Raw genomic sequence first — 24,978 nt, 5'->3', positions numbered from 1 at the left:
GGCTTTTGTCCAATAATCTCAGGTATTATAGGTACAGCCCCCATTTGGATTGGCAGAGACCTGTAAGTATCGGTCATGTGAACTGAGCATTAGGGAGGTCGAATTGGTTGGATTCATGGGATGTTTAGCTCACACAGAGTTTGTGAAATATTTTATTTCTTTTGTGGCAATTTGTGATACCATAGATGAACAATTTTATCATGAATTATTGACTCTAGCTCTTATAATTTGTACTGGGAATGAAGTCCCATTGTTTATTTAGCTGTTCATCAATATGATTATTGTAAATTTTTATTGAGCCGAGAGTTCTGATTGAAAACAAGCACATAAACAGGGTTACTTAACTTGAATTTTACTTGAGATTCCGACACAAATTTATGATTGTGGATTAAATATTATTTGTTGACTTTTAAGTCCAATGGTTCAGGAGGCAACTACATAATTGAAATTTATTTATTTTGTTTTATCTTTTTTTTTTTGTTGTTGATCCATTCAGTCCAATTTGCAGGGTTACTAGTTCGGCAATTGGTTTTAAGTCGGAAAAATCGACGCCCCGTCATTTGATCCACATCACTACTTATTAAACTCAGTTAAAAAAATATCTATTATTATCAAAATGCACTTAAAGCAAATTAATTAGGAAAAATAAAATATAATTGAATAAGAGAGTTTTACTCTTTCGACCCGTCTCCACATGCCATTCGACTTAAGTTATTCTCATTTACTCGGTATTAATCTTACTTCATAACACACTGTCACATGATCACGAGATACGTTGGCTTTATGGAGGGAAAAATCAATGCTAGTACAATTTTAATCACAGATATGTATGTTTTAGTTAATATTTGATTATTAGATTTTAACATATTCGCATGAATTGATACCATAAGGAGTAAAATATCTCAAATTCTTTATTTTAAATAACTATCCCATAATTAATGCGCTTTTGGTCTAATGAGAGAAGCATTACATTTATAATATTGAGTGTAAGGTTCGAACTTTCATAAGAACATTATGGAGGTTAGTTTCAGATCTTCCTCAATTATCAACTAATTGAGTGAAGACAGTCTCTCACTTATGAAATGTGAGTGAAGTAGATACCCCTCAAATATTAGAGAGGGTTTAAAGTATTTGGACAAGTGCTTCAGTAAATTAACGTATGGCGGTGATCCCCAGTTATTTAGTACGATTGTAAATATTGTAATTGTAATGTTTAATATAATATCAGTAACAATATATGTATAACAGAATTCAAAAAAAAAAACTATCCCATAAATAATATGATATTTATTATATTCTTTATAATATTTGAATAAACTAATTGTATTATTTTATCAATAAATTAATAAACAACATATTATTTAAGATAAAAATTTAACTATTCAGCATTATTTTATAATAAATTATTTAACTTATTAATTTAAGGGAGGTCCTAAGTTACGTTGAGCGGAACCTTTTACAGTAATAATACCGCTAATAAAATCGAATACTATTGCTGTGAGAGGCGCAAGTTACGCTCAGCGTAACTTAGTACAGGCCTTAATTTAATGGTGGGTACAAATAACCACTCTCTTTATTCTACCACTTGTTCATGCGTGATTGGTGGTTCATAAATAATTATTTAAAACACGGATCAGGCTACGGTGCAACAGTGGCACCGTGCCACAGTTGCACCTAGCCGTTGGATGCAGTTGGATTAGTGGGATCCACTGACATCCAACTGCATCCAACGCCTAGGTGCAACTGTGGCACGGTGCCACTGTTGCACCTAAGGGGAATCCTTAAAACACACCAACACCTTGAAAATAAAAATAATGGAATCCCAATTTCAGTATACTAACCCTAGGCAGTAGTCTTTTCCCATTTCGAACTCAGGTCTCACACAACTCACAACCACCGATTCTGCTGCTGGCCGTGAACGTCCTTGGTCACCGCCGTGTCGCCTCGAAGCCGCCGTAGTATCTCCGATGGCCGGAAAACGACGGCCATTGTAGGGAAAACCAAGGAGCTTCACCAACCAGTTCAGTAAGCACTGAATCTTTTTTTTTTTTTTACCCATTTTTCTTTCCTTGGAAATTTACTAGAAAAAAAACTTTTTCTTGATTTTGACAAAGTTTTTTTTTTTTTTGGGATGATTCTGTATAGGACAAGAGGACTAGAAAGTGAAGGAATGTGGAAAGATCTTTGACATGCCATGGATTCCTCATCTGACCTACAAGCTCACATGATTCCGGCCACACCGCATGTATGAAGTTTGCCTTTTTATTGTCAAATTCCAATGACTAAAATGCTATTTGATTATGAATGCTCCATGAAAGCAGCCAGCTGTTCCTTGTTTGTACATTTGTATTTCATACTGATATGAATTATTCATGCATCAATGTAGAGTGAAATTGTAATTAACGTATAAGTAGGAATCATCTTATCCTTTACAATTTGGGCTTTTTTTTGGGGTTTGTTTTCTTATTTTCATCTTTGATGTTTGTGTGGTGAAATGGTATCTGCAAATACGAATTAACCCTATTATTGCAGCTTTCAGCTCAAACAAATGCAATATTGGTTGACGATTCATCAGCATCAATGCAAGTGGATCAAACTGAAAACTCTGTAGTTGCAAGGGATGGAATGCAAAATGGAGGAACAGAATTGGTCATTTACAATTCTAAGGTTGTACCAGAAAATAAATTTGGAATTAGATTTAGATTTTATCTTGCTATCTATTGTCAGGAGGAAGGGGAAAAAAAGAAGAGAAACTAAAGAAAGAACAGACACTTTTGATATTATATTATGAGATAAAAGTAGTTGTTTATGTTATTTTATCACGTTATTCATACAATAATGAACTGACTTTGCAATAAAGCAATCTCTGTAGAGACTTCAAGACGATCTACAAATGATAGGCCTGAAAATTAAGCAGCACGAGGACCATATTAAACTTTTGAAGAGCCAAAGCCTCAAGTTAGGGGATTCGATTCTTGACTTGCAAGGTATATTACTTCTTTTCATCTACTACATATGTCAATGTAAATTAAGTCATTATTGAGCTTTGCAAAATAAATGAAATGAAAACAAAACATTGGCTCCCTGCTTCAAACTGTAGGTGAAATGAGCCATTCCCAAATTTTATAAGAATAAACTTCAGGAGCTTTGGATAAATGTCTGATTGACATTCTTTTAACTGTCATCTTATCTAAAAGCTAGGTGGCAAACTTTGTCACTAAGTTTAAGTAATTATGTTCTAAAGATGTTGTATATAAGATTTTTGACTTAAGGTGGCAATTGTTTATAGTTACTTGGCATCAACTTAAAACTTTTGGACTTTTTCTGGTTTTGATGATGCACTTTGATTTCTGTATTTGTCTGCTTCTGATAAGTTTTCATCCAGTTAATCTTGGGAAGTATCATTCTGCAAAAGTCGATAATGAGGACCATTCCAACCATCAAAATGAGGAGGAAACAACAGGACAGATTCTTCAGCATGAGAAATCTGCTGCAGGTGTTTTGTGTCAGCTGAAAACACGCCATTGCACTCAGGCATCTCATCTTACATTCACCAAAGATGTCCTTGGTATTGTTGCTTCACTTGGCCAACTTGAGGATGAGAATCTTAGCAGGTCAGTCGGATATTGTACTGTTTGCTCATCTTTCTGCATTTGTGGTTGTGCTTTTAGATAGGCTTATTTTTAGCTTCATTTTCATTTTTATAATTTGCTTATATTGCTTCTTCTTGTCATTAATGATTTATTATCATTTAGATTTTATACATAAAGCTTACATGTCGTTACTGTGTCATGTGCTTCTGAATGGTCAGTGATTTTAATTGATGCATTGCCACAAAGATAGGTTGATGGTGTCAAAGAGTCACGTTTCTGTTTAGGTTGTGGGCTGAGTGTTGAGGGAAGTTGTGACAACGTGAATATTATTACTTTTTCACCATCCTTTATTTGTTTTTCTTGTTATCTCGAGTGCAGTCTTTTATCGGAGTACTTAGGAGTGGACACTATGCTGGCAATTGTCTGCAAGACTTTTGAATGTGTTAAGGCTCTGGAAACATACGATAAAGAAGGCCACATTATCAAAAGTTCTGGTCTTCATGGGCTTGGTGCTTCTATTGGGAGGGCTATAGATGGCCGGTTTCTTGTCATATGCCTTGAAAATTTGAGGCACGAGTCTTTTTATGATTTATTAATGATGTGGACTTTCTAAGAACTTTCAATGTTTAAACATTCTGAGAACACTTCGTTTTTCCAGACCTTAGCCGCGATTACCCACTGGGGAGTGTCCACCTGGCTTTCTTGGCTACGCTGTGAATATGATCAATATTGACAGCAAAAACTTGTTTTGTGCAACTGCAAGTGGCCATGGTCTCAGAGAGACTCTTTTTTATAATCTCTTCTATCGTCTACAAGTGTATAGAACAAGAGCTGACATGTTACTTGCTCTTCCCTTAATAAGTGATGGAGCTATTTCTTTAGATGGTGGGATTATTAGAAGCTCTGGCGTCTTCTCCCTAGGCAGTCGGTAAGAAAATCTGCCATCACAACTTCACAAGTTAGATGACTGATTTATTTTTTGTCATCTGTATTGTAGAATTATTTTTTTCTCTTTCACACTTTTCTACTTGCTATTTAGGTTTTTCTTAGATGTTGACATAATTTTGCTGCAATTGGAAGTTATGGCCCTTCAAATTGTGTAGGATGGTCAGTTTCACTAAACAATTTGTCCTGGAATTGACTATTTCACTATTGGGCTCGCTTCCATTTTAATCCAAGGCCCCGTATATTAACCATTGTTTCTACTTATATACACATCATATATCTCTGGATTTCAATGAATGGCTTCATCGGTAGTTATACAGTAAAACCATATTGGCCTTGTGGAATGGAAATTTTATATTGTGAAAGGACTAGCTTTCATTTGATTAGAAGAACAACAGAACAATAATTATTTTGGCTTACAAAAATTAGGCATTTTGCTATTCAATTTTATATTTACTAACTAAAATTTGTGGATTATGTGTCATGAATACCCATCCTGCATTTTTGTCCCTTTCCATTACAAAGATGATAAGGTTGGTTGTGTACAACTTTTTATTTTATTCACTGGTTGACATAAAATCCTTGATTCTCAACTTCTAATCTAAGCCATTGATCTTTTCAAACCTCCTCAGCCCTCAAGAAACGTTAAGAACTCTCTTCCTGTAAGCTTGTTGTTGCAGAAGAATTCAAATAGTAGCTTTCCCGCCAAGACATCCTTCATTGAGTCATTTCATCAAACAGTTTGATATTTCTACCAAACACTTGCCATTTAAACATGGAGGGAGGATTTGGCCATTTGGCTACTACGTTGGCTACAACAAAGGCTTAGTGGCTTGCGTGTGAATTACATGATATGTTAGTGTTACAGTTTATATATTTACACATGTCAATAGATGAGTATTTGAATGTAAATTTACAAAGAGTAAATTACGTTAATAACTGAGAAACCTCACATTTGATTAAAAAAAAAATGAAGTTAATGTGGTTGTATTAAGGGCCAATTTAGGAATGTTGTATCTTTTAAAATAGTTGTCGCTAGCTGTATTATAGAAACAATGAGATGTGAAGAGAATCGGTTAAGTGTTTAGTAAATTTTATTTTCAAAAGTACCGTAAGTTTTGAAAACAGTTATGAATGTTTGGTAAATTTCATTATTAAACTGCGGAGAGAAAATAAATGACTAAAATATATATAATGTATGATAAAATTTACTTATACATATAAAAACATTTACATACAATATTTTTAGTTGTGTATTATAATAATTTTAACTAAAAATAAAATCTATAAGATATTGATTTTAATTTTTTTGTCTTAAAATAATTGATAATTAAAAATTTATAATATAGTGAAACAAATTTAATAATAATTTGGCCTACAAATTCATATTGATGAATTATAACAAAAATTTATTAAAATATTGATTTTGTTTCCAATTTGAATAATGATAATTTTGGGTTTAGGTAATAATTTTAAGGATATTTATGGAATTGTATTAAATGATAAAATTAATTCTCAAAATCAGAATTTAAAAGTTAGTCGTTCTCTACTTTTCAAAATCAGTTGTGAAAGAGGCTGATTTTAACAAAAGTGATTTTGATTTTTTTTTAATATCAAAATCAGAATATAAAAACTGCTCATTCTCTTCTTTTCAATATCAGCCTATTAGCTGTAGGAAATGCTGATTTTGACAAAAGTGATTTTGATTATTTTTTTCCAAACACTAAATTACTTTTTAGATTTTCAAAATTACTTTTAAGCTTACCAAAAACAATTCCAAACGGACCCTAAATGAACACGATTTATTTATTAGACAACTTTTAATAATTGCATGTGAAAGTAAGATATACTATTTGCTAATTACTTTTCAAATTGTATGTGAGAGTGAGATATGTATTTTTTTGTACATTTTTTCATGCATTCCGAATTTTTCATTCATGTTCATCTCATGAATATTTCTTTGGCATACGAAGAACCCCACAAGTATCACAAGTAGTTTGCATGCACTGCCCCCAACTACCGCACAAGTCACAAAGTGAGCTGAAGGGTATTTATAGATTTATACGTCCAACATTAATTGGTCAATCAAGAGTCAAAAAGTAAATTCATTTCACTACGGCCATCTTCCCTTTGATCAATCATCAACTTGAGGAATCCCTTCTTATCAAGGTTAAAACTTAAAAATTCTCCCTCTCTCTCCCTTTTTAACTAAATAAGTTTAATGAATAGATTATCAGCTGCTTTAATTAATTTCTTCTTATTTAATGAACTTTAATTTGTGATTAGTGTTGTTGTCCTGACTCATGTTTTCATGAATTGAACTTTTTATAGTTTGAAATAGTTTGATCAGATTCAGATATCTTCTCTGTAAATGAAAAATGATATGAATGAGAAAAAACAGTTAGCTTGCTTTAAAATCCATTTCAAACCCACTGGACAATGGTAACTCCCAATTCATGCAGTATATCTATTTATATAACTATTTTAATTGTTTACAAAACTAACAAATTAACACTTTGCCCCATTTATTCTATTAACAGCTAAAAGAAAAGAGAGGGAAATTATGGACGCAGAACCAAGCCACGAAGAGGAGGGTTTCATAACAGATATGAGCAAAGTGCTTGAAAAATTTGAACAGATTAAGAAGAAGAAAGAAGATATGGATCGCCAGAAGGAGAAGATTGAAAAGCTTAAGGAAAAGAACAATGCTGCCATTGAATCGATGAAGAAGGAACTTGATGACATTAATGCAGAAATGGATCAGGTCTATGCCGAATTATCAAAACTGATAGAGGCTAAGGAAGCAAAAGCAAAATGATTCATCTGGATATTTTCACATATTAACTTTTTAAAACGTTTAGGTATCTACCTTAATTAGTACTCCAATCCAAATTCCAATCCATTCCATTCCATGTGGATGGACATTATTTGTGGCAATATCCTATTCCTACTGTCTGATTTTACATCCATTGTTCTCGGAGTGGGTGAAACGAATAACACAATTCCATTTCATTCGAGGAGAGAAATAAAATGCAAGAGGTGTTGTGATTGGCGGCCTATTAATTTGTGAAACGTGGCAGCCCCTTAATTCGAAACCTAATTTTTTAAAATCTCATTAAGGAAATAACTTTTAAAAAAAAGATAAATTTCGGATTAATCCTTAAAACCCTAAACAAATTATAACATTCTTTATTTTTAAAAACCTTAAATTATTCATATTTTCATTCAAAATATAAGGAAAAAAAATATTACAATGAGTTGATGAAAATATTTCTGCCTGAACAATAAATATATCAAGATTCTTAAAACCAAAAAAGTAATTTAAAAAAAGAGGGAGTACTTCGAAATTAAAAAAAAAAAGGAATAAATGATTAAAAATTTTAAAATGTGACGTGGCGGCCGAGTGGTTGACGCGTTAATAATTTCATGGACAATTTTTAAGGACCTCCCTTGATATTTGAGTTATTGACATTTAAATATAAAGTATTGATATAATTATAAACACCTCCCTACCGTTAATATAAAAATACGTATAATATTAATATAAAAGAATAAATATGTAAAAGCATATTGAAAATTCAAAATAATTCAAAATATCTGAGAAATATTGGCTGCAATACCGATTAACCAGTGCTTTGGATTAACCAGTGGACAAAAAAAAAACAAGTATTTTCACGAAATGAAACATCCACTTAGTTATCTCTTTCACCTGAGCAAAACCCAACAGAAATTCATCTTTCTAAAGCTGTGAAGAAGCATCTCCTTTTGCCCAAAGTTAAACGAAGATAAAAAAAGATTTTGGCTTTAGTTATGAAGGAAATGAGTTCTGGTGGTGGCTCGATTCTTCCACGAAATAAGTACTGGCAGGGAATGGCTTCAACTGTTTTTGGAATTGGAGGCCCAGACATGAGCAATCCGAGATGATTGGACATGTCAGCAGACCACTAAGTCCTTGACATCCCGACGACTCCATCAGGTGATGTGCGTGACAACAACAGCTGCCCCATTCGATTTGGATCATTTGTGTCACCTCACATTTTAACAGCCCCCCCCCCCCCCCTTTTTCATTTCACTTTATTCCTTTGCTTTAAAGTTTTATTATTGATTTCAAATACTTAGATTTCGATGACAAGATGAAGAGAATTGGATCAAAGAAATGGGAGAGATTGTATAGTATGATGATAAAGGGAAAGAGTTGTTTGTTATCCTATCTTTTTTTTTTCCCTCTTTCGGTTTCGCTTTACCCCGTGCGTAATTCAGATTATTACATATCAATGTGTTTCGTTGGGGGAAAAGTTCTTCCACTTCAATTTGCTAAAAATATCAACTTTTGTTACTTTAATATCTTTATTCTTGTCCAATTCCATTCTTTCCAGACTATGATGCCTTGCATGATTTGGATTAATTTCCTACTGTTGAAACTATTGTGATAAGAAGCAGTCACAGTCACTAGAGCCACGCAAGTCCAGCAGAGGGCATAAGCCAAATCCCAAGTACGTGACGTGAAGACTTTCGCTTTAGCCTGGCATGGTTCATGCATGCATGGGTTCACGTGAAAATAATGAATCAAAGTTGTTCACGTGAGAATTGATAGTAAGAATCAAGGGATTTGACAGCTTTAATGATTGTGCAGGAATTAAGGATAACATCAAATCCTTAGTAGTTGTTGTTTAACTTTGTGTTTGGTAAAAGTAGCAAAGGTGTTATTTCAATTACGTATTTTGATTACAGCCGTGTTTGTAGGCTGAGTTTGTTATGTTAGTATTATAAGTAAAGGCTCCAGCATAATAAAAAGCATTCAGTCAACTAAATCAATTTATCTTGGTCTTTGTTTTCTTGCCATAGCAGAAAACTCTTGTGATTGTTAGCTAACTTTGATTGGGACCTATCATATTGTCCCTTTTTTTAGTCACTTTGTTATTAGTTTTCAAATTTTGTCAATCCTTTTCCAACTTCTTTAATTGGACGACTAAAGACTGTGAAAACTAAACTACGGTGCACATTTGAATGCACTGAGAAAGTTGAGTGGCTTTATCTAATTCGAACTTTTATGCAATCGTATTCATCAAGTAAAATCTTCTCTGTGTTAACACCCCAATTGGTTTAACATCAGTCAATTTCTTACTTATAGTTTCCATGGTGGATGATGTCTTTTCCGCTCCCACTTTCAAACATATCCATATTATTTACAGCATGGAGAACAAAGAGGAGAGCTTAGTTTGATGGGCACTTTGAGAGGCATGTAGCATATTTCTTGATAAGCATTGAGGTCATCAACTGATCCATTTGGCCACCATCGGAAACAAAATTTTTAGGAGTAGATTCAGAAATCCTTCCTATTCCTGAAAATTAAATTGGAATAATTATTTGAACCTACTTGGCCAAATCATTTAATTGTGCTAGCTGATGTATTGGTTTTCATTTTCTGCTCTCTCTGATTTTTAATTCTTAGTTTTCCATTGGTTGTAAAATTATTTGCTAGCCAAAACATTTTATTTGGTCTTAAGCCACTGCATAGAAGACGGGTTCTCCTTGAGTTTAATGTGTTGTTTACATTAGAGAGGATATAGATGGCTAATTTGGTCTTTTTCTATATTTTGTGATTCTAGAGGGAATTTTATTACCCATCAGTTCCCAAAACTTTATTTAATAATTTATTATCTTGACAGTAGGGACATTTTAGTAATTTTAATAGTCTACTGACAGTCAAACTAACTAGCATCTAACAGCAACGGAAGTGTCTGTAATTATATCAATACTTTCTATTTACGTGTTAATTTCCTAAACCTCAGGGGAGGTCTCTAACAATTACCAATGTTTTCATTAACGTCACGTGTCATTAATTCTACCAAAATTGACGTTCTTCTTGTTGCTTGTGCTGCTCGGTAGGGGGTAGAGTCGACATATCTGCGTTGGCCGTTGTGTTGTATCCTATACGTATTGTTATTAGAAAAGAAACAGAATAAAAGAGAAATAACAAATAAGAAAATAAATAAAAACTCTGCAAATATTTCCCCTGCAATCCCAACACGCCGCTCGCCGTCAGCAATAACTGGCCGGCTCTAGCATATCGCACGCCTTGCCAGCTGCCATCATCCGTAAGCCGTCTTCGCTACCGCCGACAACCACTTTATTTCGGTATTGTTATAGTGTGTGTGTGTGTGTGTGTATAACAATACCACTTTTTTTTTTCTTCTGTTCCGTTGTTGCTATACGTAGAACAATAAGATCAATTAGCTGCAGTTTCGTTTGTTTCTACAATTAGTAATAAACAAAATTTATGATTTAAAACCAAGTTTACTTCTTGGCAATAAGGAATTTTTTTTTTTTTGGGAGAAGAATTTTGTGTTTTTACTATCGAATGAATTGCTTTTTTTTTTCTGTTATAGTATTTATATATATATATATATATATATATCCACAAATTGTTTTTGTAATTTTGGCTTTTCGTTGCTTTGCTCCTTTAAATTGAACAGGCTGAACAAATAGCAATGGAGAAAGAGGTCATGGAGTTGTGTGAAGCAGCAAAAAGAAGGGCAGAGACAGCAGCATCCGCAGAAGGAGAGTTGGAGGAAGCACAGTGCATTGCGGCATTGGATCAGCTCCACAAGTCTTCCATCACCTGTCAACTTCTTGTTTCCACGCAGGTGTTGTGTTACTCACTCTCCATATGTATACTTAGTTTGCTTGTTATGTCATGCATGTTAGGTTCTATGTTTTCACCTTGCATCTAATATGTTTGTGAATTACTTGATCTCTCCTATCATTTGTACAAAGATTAACCCATTTAAGATGGCATTCCAAGAAATATACTTAGATCGACCATGTGATACAGAGTTTGACTATTTGATTGGATATGGAAGCGGGTGTAAATGCGGGGAGTTGTATGAAATCAAATGGGTAATGAGAGTGATCTTGTTGAGGTTATTTTTTTGATGATGTGGGAGTGCACTTGGTAGTAGTGTGTTTGGAGTTTACAGGTCTTTTAAGAGGTTTATAATGGTCATTGGACAGGTCCATCTAGTATTTTTCGTAGAACAAAGATGCCAACACGATACAATGCAGTTGGACAAAGATTTTACTGCACAGTCTGACATGCTAAATGGCCTCTGTGGGAAGAAACAATATTTCAAAGATTGGCATGTTACTTTATGCAACTTTATTAACATTTTGCATAGACTGATAGACTAATTGCATGGCTAGTTTGCACCTGCTGGAATTTTAGTTATTTTATTTTACTTAGCTCCTTGTGCAAATTATTTCAGCTTGTAAGGCATCTTCTACCGCTGACAAAACATCCAAGGCAGAAAATCCAGGATACGGCTTCTGAACTGATTTTGTCATGGAGAAGCTTGTTCCTTGAGCAAATGAAAGGAGATGAGGAAAATGGAAGCTTTGCAATCTGTGGTGAGATCAAGTCTGCAAATGTAGAGATTGCCAAGGGCAAGCGGCAGATCACTTCTGATGAGTTTGAACAGGCTTTGGATGTTGAAGTTGTCAAGGTTCGAAGAGTTGATCAGAAGGGTGCACCGAGATCCAAGAAACTGGTAGGATCGGAATTCATTGTGACTGAGGAAACCAACTCATTGGATAATGTCGATGCCGAAGCGATTAGAGAAGAGAAGCCAGCTTCTGCTGTTGTTCCACAGAAGTTGGTTTCTATGATTAAATGCAATGATTACTTTCGGGAAAGGATAAGGGAAAAACTTTACAAGGCATTGTCCAAGGTTTCTGGTGAGGTTGATGAAGAAGTTCAAGATAAATTGAATGGATGTGATCCAATTCGAGTTGCTATTACAGCAGAGTCTCTAATGTTTGAAAAGTGGGGCCACTCTTTTGGAACCTATGAGGTTAAGTATAGATCTATATTGTTTAATCTCATGGATCCAGAAAACCCAGATTTCCGTAGAAAAGTTCTTCTTGGGCATGTCAAGCCAGAGGCACTGATCAAAATGTCTTCGGAAGAAATGGTTAGTGATGGAAGCCGGCGCTTAAATCAACAGATCAAAAAAGAGAGAGCTTCTGACAGGTACCTGCCCTGGAAGGGAGGGTACCTGGGTCCAATTTACCATTCAACGAGATACATGTGTGGTCGATGTGGGCATAAAAAGACCACCAACCACGGGAATGACCAGAATAGTTCAGCAAAACGGATAAAATGTCTTAATTGCTATCAGTATTGGGAATCAACTACGGCCTTGTACGGCCTGCTGCCCGTTTAGTCTTGTGATTAAGGATATAGTTTGAAGTTAAGCAGTTACTAGTGCTGGTGATGTGGTGATTCAACATCAATTGCAGTTAGAAGCTATTTGTGCAACTAAATTGCTAGGCCCAGAATCACTATTATACAATCCAATCAATTAATGAGTCTATTTATTTTTTTTTTTTACCATGTAAAAGTGAATGTATACCTATAAGTTATCGTATTTTTAGTTCTTATGGACCGTGCATCTGCGTTGATAAAATCAATCATTGGCTTGCAGGGGAAGACATGAAATTGTTTTCTTTTCCAGTAAGATTCTGTGGCTTAGGGGATTTTAATTAGTGATAATGACCCAAATTGCCTTATGTTGCTGTGGAATAAATTTGGGAGAGTCTACCCCCCAAGTTAAAATGAACATTAGAGGGTGGGATTTGAATTTTGCATCCTCCTCTAAGATGATGAGATATAAATAATATATCTAAAAAGAAAAGTGATGATAAGACACCATATGACATGTCATGTGATATTTCATGTGCTATTTATTGAGTAATTGATAAATTTGTAAAATTTAAGTGCATAAACTTATTTGTTGAATGATAAATATTTTATAAACTCTAAATAAATAAAGAATAATGTTATACATCTCAATTTTTTTATTAAAAAAATTATCTCATATAATGTGAGTGTATACATCTCAATTTTTTTATCACAAAAATTGTCCCATATAATGTGATATTCATTGATGAAATAATACAATTAATTCACTTAAATATTATAAAGAATTATCAATCACTTAATAAATAATAAATTATTCAAAATAAAATTTAAAATAAAAAAAAATTGAGTTGTCTATCATAATTCATAATAAATTGCATTATCATCACACACGTATGGTTGAATTAATAAATTACTTATCTTATAATTTTTTAGAATGTCTTACAACACTACTCTTTTATTATTTTATTTTTTCAACCAGTTATGAAACTTGCAACCGTATTCCTTCACACTTAAAAACAACAAAATATCCTATTACAGTAAGGACTCAGAGTAAGTGGCAAACAAATATTACATAAGAAGGAACGAATCATTATCGTAGATATTCATCGATTTTGATTTTATTTTATTTTGCTGAACAAGATGAAAAATTGCCAAGGAGTCATGAGCTCCGAATGCCGAGAAATTGCCAGAAATTCAAAATCGAAATTGCTGAGGTAAGTATTCAGTAAACCTTTGTCTTTTTCTTTTTTTTCCCCCTTTTTCCATAATGAAGGAGTCATAGATGCCCTAGGCTGACAAAGTGTTTGATTTGGGGATTTTGCCAGCGCATAAAAGAAAAGCAATAGAGGAAATTTTATGAAATGTCTTTATATATGTGTGTGTGATGTTTATGATTTTAGTTTTTTTTTTTTTTTTTGAGGACTTACTGTTTTTAAAATTCTCTCTTAGGAGCGAGGTGGAGACTCTCTCCCACTGCACAGGTTAGACTGCCGGCTATATTACTCATTCTGGGTTAAATTATTTATTATTTGCTTTTCAATTGCTAATTTAATTTGTTGGGTTTTGGTTAATTCTCTCAGACACGACTTGGCTTCTGCCTTGCAATAAGAGAAAAAGGAGAGAGGATTACACTTGCCTATATGATCGCATTAGCGAACTCCCCGATGATATTCTTGTAACTGTCTTGTCTCGCTTGACTATTAAAGAAGCAGCTAGAACCAGCATATTATCAAGTCGATGGAGATATCTATGGAAGTGGTTTAATGGTTGTTTGAACTTTGACAATCCACTCACTATGGGGGACTATAACTGGACATTGGGTTTGGGAAGTCAGCCACTCGATGTCGAAAGACACAAGTTTGTGAGTTGGGTCAATCAAGTTTTGAGATCACTTCAATGTCACTCTCTGGAAGGGTTAAGGATTTGTTTTGATGTTGCCTCCAATGGGGATATTCATAACTGGATCAATTTTGCTGTAGAAAAGAAAGTTCAGAAGCTTGATTTGGACTTTTCTAGGGTACAAGATTTTTCATGGCCTGTTGCCGAATACACTTTTTCACCGCATCTTGACAGTTATTCTAGCTTCAGTTCTCTTACAGCCCTCAGTTTGAATACTGTAGCTGTGACAGGAGAAGCTCTTGAACATTTGTTATCTTGCTGTCATTTTCTTGAGGTGTTAACCGTAATCCACTCACCATGTCTCACTAGTCTTAAAGTTTCTGGTCCATCACTCAGGTTGAAGTACTTAAAGTTACATCTTGTGCTCTTGCAGTATGTTGAAATTGATGCACCAAATATCATATCTTTTGAATATTCTGGATCAGGAATTGTTTTTTTTAGAGATGTTCCAAATCTTACTGAGGTATCTTTTGATGGATTCGTTTGCACCTACATCATGCATAAACTCCGCCAGCTTTCAACCATTCTTCTGCAACTACACACACTTAAGTTGAACCTAGCTTTTGTGAGGGTAAGTGTGCTTTTTCCCCCTTTCCTTAATACAAATAACTAGTATTGTTATTGATCATTTATTTTGTTTTTCATTTTTATTTATATCGATGTGCTTGTGTTACATTTTCATCAAAATTTTTCAGGTACCTGAGGCAGTCCCCTATGATCTTCCTGAATTATGTAATCTCAAGCATTTGGAAATGGAAATCAATTTATTTGATGATGATCGTCTCCTTCCTTGTGCTGCTTTCTTGAGGGCATGTCCTTCATTGTATAAATTTACACTGAAGGTGAAATGTTTTTTCCTTTTTACTTTAATTAGTTAAGAATCTTGTTTACCATTTCCGTTTATATATTTCAAGTTTGATTTGTGTATCTATGCCTAACTATGATACTGCTGTCTTTTCTTGTCTCAGCTATTTCGTGTACATCCCTCATCTGGAACAGCGCGGACTGTCAAGGATCATCCGTATTTATCAGTCTGTGAATTAAGCGTTAGGGTGGTCGAATTGGTAGGATTCGAGGGGCAGAGAGCTGAAACTGAGTTTGTGATGTATTTGATCGAGAAAGCCAAACTGTTAGAGAAGATAATTATTGATCCTTGTATACCTAAGTATTTGGGGACTCCAAAGGAATTACTGTATAGGGACAGTGAGGAGTATCATTCTGCTAGAAAGCATGCTATTGAGTTGGGAGCTAGATTTCCTTTGTGGGATTTTGTGATACCATAGACATGTAAAATAATCTTGAATTATTTTCTGGCGTGGGACGTGGGTTGGGACTTGTGAGTTCATTCACTATTCTTCTGGTTTTACACTTTTACTGGGAATGGAGCCATTTTTTTTTTCCTCCTTTCTATGATTCATCAAAATATAATGAAATACTTCTTTGTTTTCATATTGTGTACATTGTAATAAATTAGAAAGATGAAACTAAAAATGGCTTGCAGGAAATGTAGTGGAATTTGAGGCATTTGGCTTTGATGGTGATGGATGGATGGAGAGTTGGTGTCGTTGTCAGAGTGCATGTTCGCGTCACTGTCAAATGCAAAAAAACTTGGTTACTCTTAACTTGATGGCCTTCTCTTTTGAAGGCGCTTTTGTATTACCCTCTTGATTCTTTTCAAATTTCAATTGAGATTGTTTATTGTAAATTCCCCAAGGTCATTTATTCCAAAAGATGCCACGCATCATATCAGCCATGAATTATTTAGTTTCCTCTTAACGTTTATTACAAAAAAAAAAAAAAAGAGAGTCCGAATTACATTCATTATACTAATTCTCCATCCTTCTTTTGGATCCCTCTTTTAGAATTGACGTCTATGGTTCATACTCTAATTAGGTGACGCACCAAAGTCAGGGGCCCAGAATCAGTGGCAGCAAAACTGAGGTCCAGCAAGATTATAATTGTGTTGATGATCAATATAGCAAACTCTAAGAAGATATTCTTGCAAATGTCTTGTCTTTTTTATTTTTTTAACTGGTTAAGCATCAGGTTATTATACTATACATATATTTACAACTGTTATGACAACAGATCATTACACTGATATTTACAATCAGATATATACTTGGAACTTACATTATTATATTTTTATTCTATGAAATACATGTTCGGCCAAATATCCCTCACGGAGGAGGGATGTCTCTGCTCCACTTGCATTTCGCAAGAGAGAAAGACGTTACAAGTAATCTTCACACAATTATATTTAATTGAGGGAGGTTGAGTCCGTGAAAATTCGAACCATTGCCCTCATAATCATGTTTGACTTTAAGGGTAATGGTTCGCTACTGGACTACAAGTCCAAGTGGCTTGTAAATGTCTTGTCTTGCTTGACTATAAAAGAAGCAGTTAGGACCAGCATAGATTGAGATGTTTATGGAAGTGGTTTTCTGGTTGTTTGAACTTTGGCAATCCCCTCGTAATGACGGACTATGAATGGAAATTGGGTTTAGGAAGTGAGCCACTTGCTCTAGAAAGGCATAAGTTAGATAGCGGGGTCAATTAAGCTTTGAGTTCACTTCAAGGTCATGCTATGGAAGAGTTAATTATTTGTTCTGATATGGCATCCTATAGATGGTGATGTTCATAATTGGATCAAAGTTTGCAGTAGAAAAGAGAGTTCAAAGGCTTGAGTTGGACTTTAGTAGATTCGGAATTCTTCATGTAATGTTGACCAATATTCTCTCACCCATCTTGATAGTTATTCTAGCTTCAGCTCTCTTATGGCCCTACGTTTGATGAATGTAGCTGCAGCATGAGAGGTTCTTGAACATTTGTTATCTAATTACTGTCCTTCCTCGTACTGCTTTCTTGAAAGCATGTCGACCGTTATATAGATTTTACACTGAAGATGAATGTTCTCTCATTTTGTTGTTGAAAATATTATTACGACATGTGAATTCTTAGAATATGTTGTTTTATACTCTCTACATTTTTGACATGACGGGCTTTTGTCCAATAATCTCTGGTATTATAGGTACAGCCCCCATTTGGATTGGCAGAGACCTGTAAGTATCGGTCATGTGAACTGAGCATTAGGGAGGTCGAATTGGTTGGATTCATGGGATGTGTAGCTCACACAGAGTTTGTGAAATATTTTATTTCTTTTGTGGCAATTTGTGATGCCGTAGATGAACAATTTTATCATGAATTGTTGACTCTAGCTCTTATAATTTGTACTGGGAATGAAGTCCCATTGTTTATTTAGCTGTTCATCAATATGATTATTGTAAATTTTTATTGAGCCGAGAGTTCTGATTGAAAACAAGCACATAAACAGGGTTACTTAACTTGAATTTTACTTGAGATTCCGACACAAATTTATGATTGTGGATTAAATATTATTTGTTGACTTTTAAGTCCAATGGTTCAGGAGGCAAGTACATAATTGAAATTTATTTATTTTATTTTATCTTTTTTTTTGTTGTGGATCGATTCAGTCCAATTTGCAGGGTTACTAGTTCGGCAATTGGTTTTAAGTCGGAAAAATCGACGCCCCGTCATTCGATCCACATCACTACTTATTAAACTCAATTTAAAAAATATCTATTATTATCAAAATGCACTTAAAGCAAATTAATTAGGAAAAATAAAATATAATTGAATAAGAGAGTTTTACTCTTTCGACCCGTCTCCACATGCCATTCGACTTAAGTTATTCTCATTTACTCGGTATTAATCTTACTTCATAACACACTGTCACATGATCACGAGATACGTTGGCTTTATGGAGGGAAAAATCAATGCTAGTACAATTTTAATCACAGATATGTATGTTTTAGTTAATATTTGATTATTAGATTTTAACATATTCGCATGAATTGATACCATAAGGAGTAAAATATCTCAAATTCTTTATTTTAAATAATTATCCCATAATTAATGCGCTTTTGGTCTAATGGGAGAAGCATTACACTTATAATATTGAGTGTAAGGTTCGAACCTTCATAAGAGTATTATGGAGGTTAGTTTCAGATATTCCTCAATTATCAATTAATTGAGTAAAGACAGTCTCTCACTTACGAAATGTGAGTGAAGTAGATACCCTTCGAATATTAGAGATGATTTAAAATATTTGGGCAAATGCTTCAGTAGGTTAATGTATGGCGGTGGTCCCAGTTATTTAGTACGATTGTAAATATTATAATTATAATGTCTGATGTAATATCAGTAACAATATATGTATAACAGAATTAAAAAAAAATAACTATCCCATAAATAATACGATATTTATTATATTCTTTATAATATTTGAATAAACTAATTGTATTATTTTATCAACAAATTAATAAATAACATATTATTTAAGATAAAAATTTAAATATTCAGCATTATTTTATAATAAATTATTGAACATATTAATTTAAGGGAGGCCTTAAGTTACGTGAGCGTAACCTCACAACAACAATACCATTACTATAAGAGGCGCAAGTTACACTCAACCTAACTTACCACAAGCCTTAATTTAATGGTGGGTACAAATAACCTCTCTCTTTATTCTACCACTTGTTCACGCGTGATTGGTGGTTCATAAATAATTATTTAAAACACACCAACACCTTGAAAATACAAATAATGGAATCCCAATTTCAGTATACTAACCCTAGGCAGTAGTCTTTTCCCATTTCGAACTCAGGTCTCACACAACTCACAACCACCGATTCTGCTGCTGGCCGTGAACGTCCTTGGTCACCGCCGTGTCGCCTCGAAGCTGCCGTAGTATCTCCGGTGGCCGGAAAACGACGGCCATTGTAGGGAAAACCAAGGAGCTTCACCAACCAGTTCAGTAAGCACTGAATCTTTTTTTTTTTACCCATTTTTCTTTCCTTGGAAATTTACTAGAAAAAAACTTTTTCTTGATTTTGACAAAGTTTTTTTTTTTGGGATGATTCTGTATAGGACAAGAGGACTAGAAAGTGAAGGAATGTGGAAAGATCTTTGACATGCCATGGATTCCTCATCTGACCTACAAGCTCACATGATTCCGGCCACACCGCATGTATGAAGTTTGCCTTTTTATTGTCAAATTCCAATGACTAAAATGCTATTTGATTATGAATGCTCCATGAAAGCAGCCAGCTGTTCCTTGTTTGTACATTTGTATTTCATACTGATATGAATTATTCATGCATCAATGTAGAGTGAAATTGTAATTAACTTATAAGTAGGAATCATCTTATCCTTTACAATTTGGGCTTTTTTTTGGCGTTTGTTTTCTTATTTTCATCTGTGATGTTTGTGTGGTGAAATGGTATCTGCAAATACGAATTAACCCTATTATTGCAGCTTTCAGCTCAAACAAATGCAGTATTGGTTGACGATTCATCAGCATCAATGCAAGTGGATCAAACTGAAAACTCTGTAGTTGCAAGGGATGGAATGCAAAATGGAGGAACAGAATTGGTCATTTACAATTCTAAGGTTGTACCAGAAAGTAAATTTGGAATTAGATTTAGATTTTATCTTGCTATCTATTGTCAGGAGGAAGGGGAAAAAAAGAAGAGAAACTAAAGAAAGAACAGACACTTTTGATATTATATTATGAGATAAAAGTAGTTGTTTATGTTATTTTATCACGTTATTCATACAATAATGAACTGACTTTGCAATAAAGCAATCTCTGTAGAGACTTCAAGACGATCTACAAATGATAGGCCTGAAAATTAAGCAGCACGAGGACCATATTAAACTTTTGAAGAGCCAAAGCCTCAAGTTAGGGGATTCTATTCTTGACTTGCAAGGTATATTACTTCTTTTCATCTACTACATATGTCAATGTAAATTAAGTCATTATTGAGCTTTGCAAAATAAATGAAATGAAAACAAAACATTGGCTCCCTGCTTCAAACTGTAGGTGAAATGAGCCGTCCCCAAATTTTATAAGAATAAACTTCAGGAGCTTTGGATAAATGTCTGATTGACATTCTTTTAACTGTCATCTTATAGGATATTTAAGTTTCTTGATGTAGGAAGCATATGGAAAAAATGTATTAGAAATTATGGTTTTTGTATATAATACTTTTTATACCTTTCATTAATAATATTTCAGATTATTCTGCTTTGGGTGTATCTTTGTTATTAATTTGACGTTTTCTCTCTTTGAGAGCTATTTTTCCTTGTGTATTTGAGACGTATGCTAGAACGACATTTATCATCGCTTCTGCAGTGTGTCCTTTCTACTATAAGTTACCCCATAACTGCTGGGTCAAGAATTTAGGAATTCTTGCTCGGAACTGGTAAAGAGCATTGACCATGCACCCTGAGATTGCAAGTACTATATCCTGTCGTTTGTGTTGATCTTTCTCCATAATCTTTTTTATCTAAAAGCTAGGTGGTAAACTTTGTCACTAAGTTTAAGTAATTATGTTCTAAAGATGTTGTATAAAAGATTTTTGACTTAAGGTGGCAATTGTTTATAGTTACTTGGCATCAACTTAAAACTTTTGGACTTTTTCTGGTTTTGGTATAAATGATGCACTTTGATTTCTGTATTTGTCTGCTTCTGATAAGTTTTCATCCAGTTAATCTTGGGAAGTATCATTCTGCAAAAGTCGATAATGAGGACCATTCCAACCATCAAAATGAGGAGGAAACAACAGGACAGATTCTTCAGCATGAGAAATCTGCTGCAGGTGTTTTGTGTCAGCTGAAAACACGCCATTGCACTCAGGCATCTCATCTTACATTCACCAAAGATGTCCTTGGTATTGTTGCTTCACTTGGCCAACTTGAGGATGAGAATCTTAGCAGGTCAGTCGGATCTTGTACTGTTTGCTCATCTTTCTGCATTTGTGGTTGTGCTTTTAGATAGGCTTATTTTTAGCTTCATTTTCCTTTTTATAATTTGCTTATATTGCTGCTTCTTGTCATTAATGATTTATTATCATTTAGATTTTATACATAAAGCTTACATGGCGTTACTGTGTCATGTGCTTCTGAATGGTCAGTGATTTTAATTGATGCATTGCCACAAAGATAGGTTGATGGTGTCAAAGAGTCACGTTTCTGTTTAGGTTGTGGGCTGAGTGTTGAGGGAAGTTGTGACAACGTGAATATTATTACTTTTTCACCATCCTTTATTTGTTTTTCTTGTTATCTCGAGTGCAGTCTTTTATCGGAGTACTTAGGAGTGGACACTATGCTGGCGATTGTCTGCAAGACTTTTGAATGTGTTAAGGCTCTGGAAACATACGATAAAGAAGGCCACATTATCAAAAGTTCTGGTCTTCATGGGCTTGGTGCTTCTATTGGGAGGGCTATAGATGGCCGGTTTCTTGTCATATGCCTTGAAAATTTGAGGCACGAGTCTTTTTATGATTTATTAATGATGTGGACTTTCTAAGAACTTTCAATGTTTAAACATTCTGAGAACACTTCGTTTTTCCAGACCTTTTGCTGGTGAATTTGTGGTTGATGACCCACAGAGGAGGCTTGATCTTTGGAAGCCGCGATTACCCACTGGGGAGTGTCCACCTGGCTTTCTTGGCTACGCTGTGAATATGATCAATATTGACAGTAAAAACTTGTTTTGTGCAACTGCAAGTGGCCATGGTCTCAGAGAGACTCTTTTTTATAATCTCTTCTATCGTCTACAAGTGTATAGAACAAGAGCTGACATGTTACTTGCTCTTCCCTTAATAAGTGATGGAGCTATTTCTTTAGATGGTGGGATTATTAGAAGCTCTGGCGTCTTCTCCCTTGGCAGTCGGTAAGAAAATCTGCCATCACAACTTCACAAGTTAGATGACTGATTTATTTTTTGTCATCTGTATTGTAGAATTATTTTTTTCTCTTTCACACTTTTCTACTTGCTATTTAGGTTTTTCTTAGATGTTGACATAATTTTGTGCTGCAATTGGAAGTTATGGCCCTTCAAATTGTGTTGGATGGTCAGTTTCACTAAACAATTTGTCCTGGAATTGACTATTTCACTATTGGACTCGCTTCCATTTTAATCCAAGGCCCCGTATATTAACCATTGTTTCTACTTATATACACATCATATATCTCTGGATTTCAATGAATGGCTTCATCGGTAGTTATACAGCAAAACCACATTGGCCTTGTGGAACGGAAATATTATATTGTGAAAGGATTAGCTTTCATTTGATTAGAAGAACAACAGAGCAATAATTATTTTGGCTTACAAAAATTAGGCATTTTGCTATTCAATTTTATATTTGCTAACTAAAATTTGTGGATTATGTGTCATGAACACCCATCCTGCATTTTTGTCCTTTTCCATTAGTAGAATGTCACATACTACCAAACCACTGAACCTTAATGGGGTTAAAAATGAAAAAAAAAAAAAAAAGAACCAGGTGCTTGCGTCAATTGATTTGATACTGTAAAAAATTACTTCCTGGTTCAAAATCAGAATTTGACGCTTTATTGATGTGACTTTAATTTTTATGGATTAATGATGATTGAGGGATTTTATTTGCTGCTAAATGTTTGTTTTTCATATTTGGACATTTGATATCAGGCAGGATGTGGATGTGAGATTTCCAAAATCATCTGGGACATCAGACATGCTTGCTAAGTATGCCGCAACTGAGAAGCAGATCCAGGAAATGAAGTTTAGACTAGAGACTTTGCAGGAAGATCTTAAGAGAGAACAGGCTCTATTGAAAAATGCAAAGGATACTTTTGAAAGGAAGAAGCAAGAGTTTGTCAAGTTTTTAGCAGATAGCTCGTCATTTGCGATTCAGGTGATGTGTGAGTTTTATCTGATCCTCTAGTATGGCCCCCCCTCAGGCTTGCCATTTTCTTGTTATGGCCTCTGCAATTTAAAACTTTAATGTTAATAGCCCTAACCCCACATGCCAATTCCTAGTTTTCCTCCTGGTCAGGAAGTCGTCAAATTTCAATCTTATTGGTTTTATAAATGTGTTTGCCCTTGATTCAAGGCAATAAAATTTCATTTTGAATCACACCTTTACTTGGCCGAAGTTGCTGTGTTTCCTGCCATGGAAAGCGATATGAGCCATCTTTCATATTTCCATTGGTTTGTAGCATTTAATTTTACTTGTTTTCACTTTCATCATTTGTGGATAAATTCTAAATGTTCTTGTTGATAAAATGGCAGTGTCAGATGCAAGCAGCACGGGAAAAGTTCACCCCAAGATGATTTTGGGAATCTGCCTCCAAAGTATGAACTTTTATAGTTTGACGTTGGTCATGAAGCATGTTGATGTAAATGCTCACTAATGTGGTTTCTTGAGGCAAGCATGACTCTTTTGAGCTATGGTTTTTCTCGAATTCAAGGTGCAGAAATGTGATTAGTTCTTAGTTCTTAGGTTTGGTAGGTACTCTGGTGACCTTTTAGGTAATTAAAAATTCATGAATGCCAATGATGGCAGATGTACCTTGAGCCTGAAGGAAACAACAGGGCCATGAAATTTCATTTTTAATCCTTTAATGGATTCCAGTTCACAATCGGGTACAAGTCAGTGATCTGTATGTTGTACGGTGAAAGGCTTTAGTGTTGCGTCATTGCCTTGGTGCATATATAAATAAACAAATAAAGGAAAGAATTATATAAACCGCAAAAATCCTATGTATTTATTTTTAATGCTTCTAGTGACATAAAAAAAAATGCAAACGTTAGTGTTATTCTTTTTACAAAGCAAATGACATTGACATCCTTTAGCTAAGGAACGCGGTTGGCTTTGGAAACTTTAAGGACATAATTTTTGTTTGAGTCAGAAATTTTGGGGAGGAAGCACAGCTGTGTGTGAATGGTGGTGGTGATGATATTTATGCCCTGATAATTTCAAATCAACGACAATTTCTTTCTGGGCTATCTCTCGATTTTTCTATCACTGCAGTGAACAGAAAAGACTGAGATATGAGTAGTTTAGACTTTAGAGCAGAGAAGAGGAAGCAAGTACTGGATCGTATTGGCAGCTTTGTTAGATAATCGAAGAGGGCAAGGGAACCAAAGGATTTCTTGTTATCCCACATCGTTGAAGAGAGACAAGAAGCCAAATACAATGGCTTATAAAACGCAAATCGTAGGCCTTCACAAAGCATACCTTTCTCGGCCTTTTGGCTAAGATCAAGTGTAGTATCTGTTCTTATCAGTTTAATATCTGATATGTGGGCTATCGGTCCACACGATATTAAATGAACTTTTTAAGGGGGAGTGACCAAAACAGTAGCTAGCTACTGGGGTGCTCGAGCGTCGCCCAGGCGTTGCACTACTGCATGGGCCTGGCGCACCCCACCAAGCCACAGCTTAAATTTTTGTAGGCACTGTGAGTGTGTGATGGATGGGACCGTACC

At 34.7% G+C, this 24,978-nt stretch overlaps 3 protein-coding genes, 1 long non-coding RNA gene and 1 other non-coding gene across 20 annotated transcripts in view; 4 read left to right on the top strand and 1 right to left on the bottom strand.

Annotated features, from left to right (window-relative positions):
- Nucleotides 1–12,982, top strand: part of LOC102623425 (transcription elongation factor TFIIS) — a 38,477-nt gene extending 25,495 nt beyond the window's left edge. The window contains exons 1-3 of one of the 3 annotated variants that reach the window (XM_052442992.1): nucleotides 10,449–10,636; nucleotides 11,015–11,185; nucleotides 11,804–12,982. In XM_052442992.1, coding sequence (XP_052298952.1) covers nucleotides 11,030–11,185; nucleotides 11,804–12,760 — 1,113 coding nt within the window. In that variant the 5' untranslated portion in view covers nucleotides 10,449–10,636; nucleotides 11,015–11,029 and the 3' untranslated portion in view covers nucleotides 12,761–12,982. Of the gene's footprint in view, nucleotides 1–10,448; nucleotides 10,677–11,014; nucleotides 11,186–11,803 lie in introns of those variants that run through there. The other 2 variants (XM_052442991.1, XM_052442993.1) reach the window with 2 other exon arrangements.
- The window catches only part of LOC127902945 (uncharacterized), a 36,105-nt gene extending 13,705 nt beyond the window's left edge, over nucleotides 1–22,400 (bottom strand). Inside the window, exon 1 of one of the 2 annotated variants that reach the window (XR_008055592.1) lies at nucleotides 22,256–22,400. This is a non-coding gene — a long non-coding RNA (uncharacterized LOC127902945). Of the gene's footprint in view, nucleotides 1–4,377; nucleotides 4,526–22,255 lie in introns of those variants that run through there. The other variant, XR_008055591.1, reaches the window with a different exon arrangement.
- Nucleotides 1,801–24,923, top strand: LOC102630961 (protein DEFECTIVE IN MERISTEM SILENCING 3-like). 13 transcript variants are annotated; one of them, XM_052442979.1, is made up of 9 exons: nucleotides 1,801–2,025; nucleotides 2,146–2,245; nucleotides 2,533–2,667; nucleotides 2,873–2,987; nucleotides 3,386–3,614; nucleotides 3,972–4,163; nucleotides 22,079–22,399; nucleotides 23,177–23,407; nucleotides 23,780–24,923. In XM_052442979.1, exons 2-9 carry the CDS (start codon nucleotides 2,195–2,197, stop codon nucleotides 23,856–23,858), a joined length of 1,353 nt encoding a protein of 450 aa, XP_052298939.1. In that variant the 5' UTR covers nucleotides 1,801–2,025; nucleotides 2,146–2,194; the 3' UTR covers nucleotides 23,859–24,923. The 13 variants fall into 13 exon arrangements, with proteins under 13 accessions (XP_052298939.1, XP_052298942.1, XP_052298945.1 ...); XM_052442982.1 differs by lacking the exons at nucleotides 3,386–3,614; nucleotides 3,972–4,163 and adding exons at nucleotides 21,213–21,441; nucleotides 21,799–21,990 and having other exon boundaries at nucleotides 1,804–2,025; XM_052442985.1 differs by lacking the exons at nucleotides 2,533–2,667; nucleotides 2,873–2,987; nucleotides 3,386–3,614; nucleotides 3,972–4,163 and adding exons at nucleotides 19,978–20,112; nucleotides 20,318–20,432; nucleotides 21,213–21,441; nucleotides 21,799–21,990 and having other exon boundaries at nucleotides 1,805–2,020.
- On the top strand, nucleotides 13,696–16,084 carry LOC102608609 (F-box/FBD/LRR-repeat protein At5g53840-like). Its single transcript, XM_052442977.1, has 5 exons — nucleotides 13,696–13,952; nucleotides 14,188–14,219; nucleotides 14,319–15,208; nucleotides 15,333–15,479; nucleotides 15,606–16,084. The coding sequence occupies exons 1-5, from the start codon at nucleotides 13,879–13,881 to the stop codon at nucleotides 15,918–15,920; spliced, it is 1,458 nt and encodes a 485-aa protein (XP_052298937.1). The 5' UTR covers nucleotides 13,696–13,878; the 3' UTR covers nucleotides 15,921–16,084.
- Nucleotides 24,725–24,920, top strand: LOC112498703 (U2 spliceosomal RNA). Its single transcript, XR_003066122.1, has one exon. It is a non-coding gene; the product is annotated as a U2 spliceosomal RNA (small nuclear RNA).
- Nucleotides 24,924–24,978: the final 55 nt, after the last annotated feature.

This window comes from Citrus sinensis, chromosome 6 (assembly GCF_022201045.2).
Source record: "Citrus sinensis cultivar Valencia sweet orange chromosome 6, DVS_A1.0, whole genome shotgun sequence".
NCBI lineage: Eukaryota > Viridiplantae > Streptophyta > Magnoliopsida > Sapindales > Rutaceae > Citrus > Citrus sinensis.
This window is presented reverse-complemented; position numbering and strand designations above follow the sequence as displayed.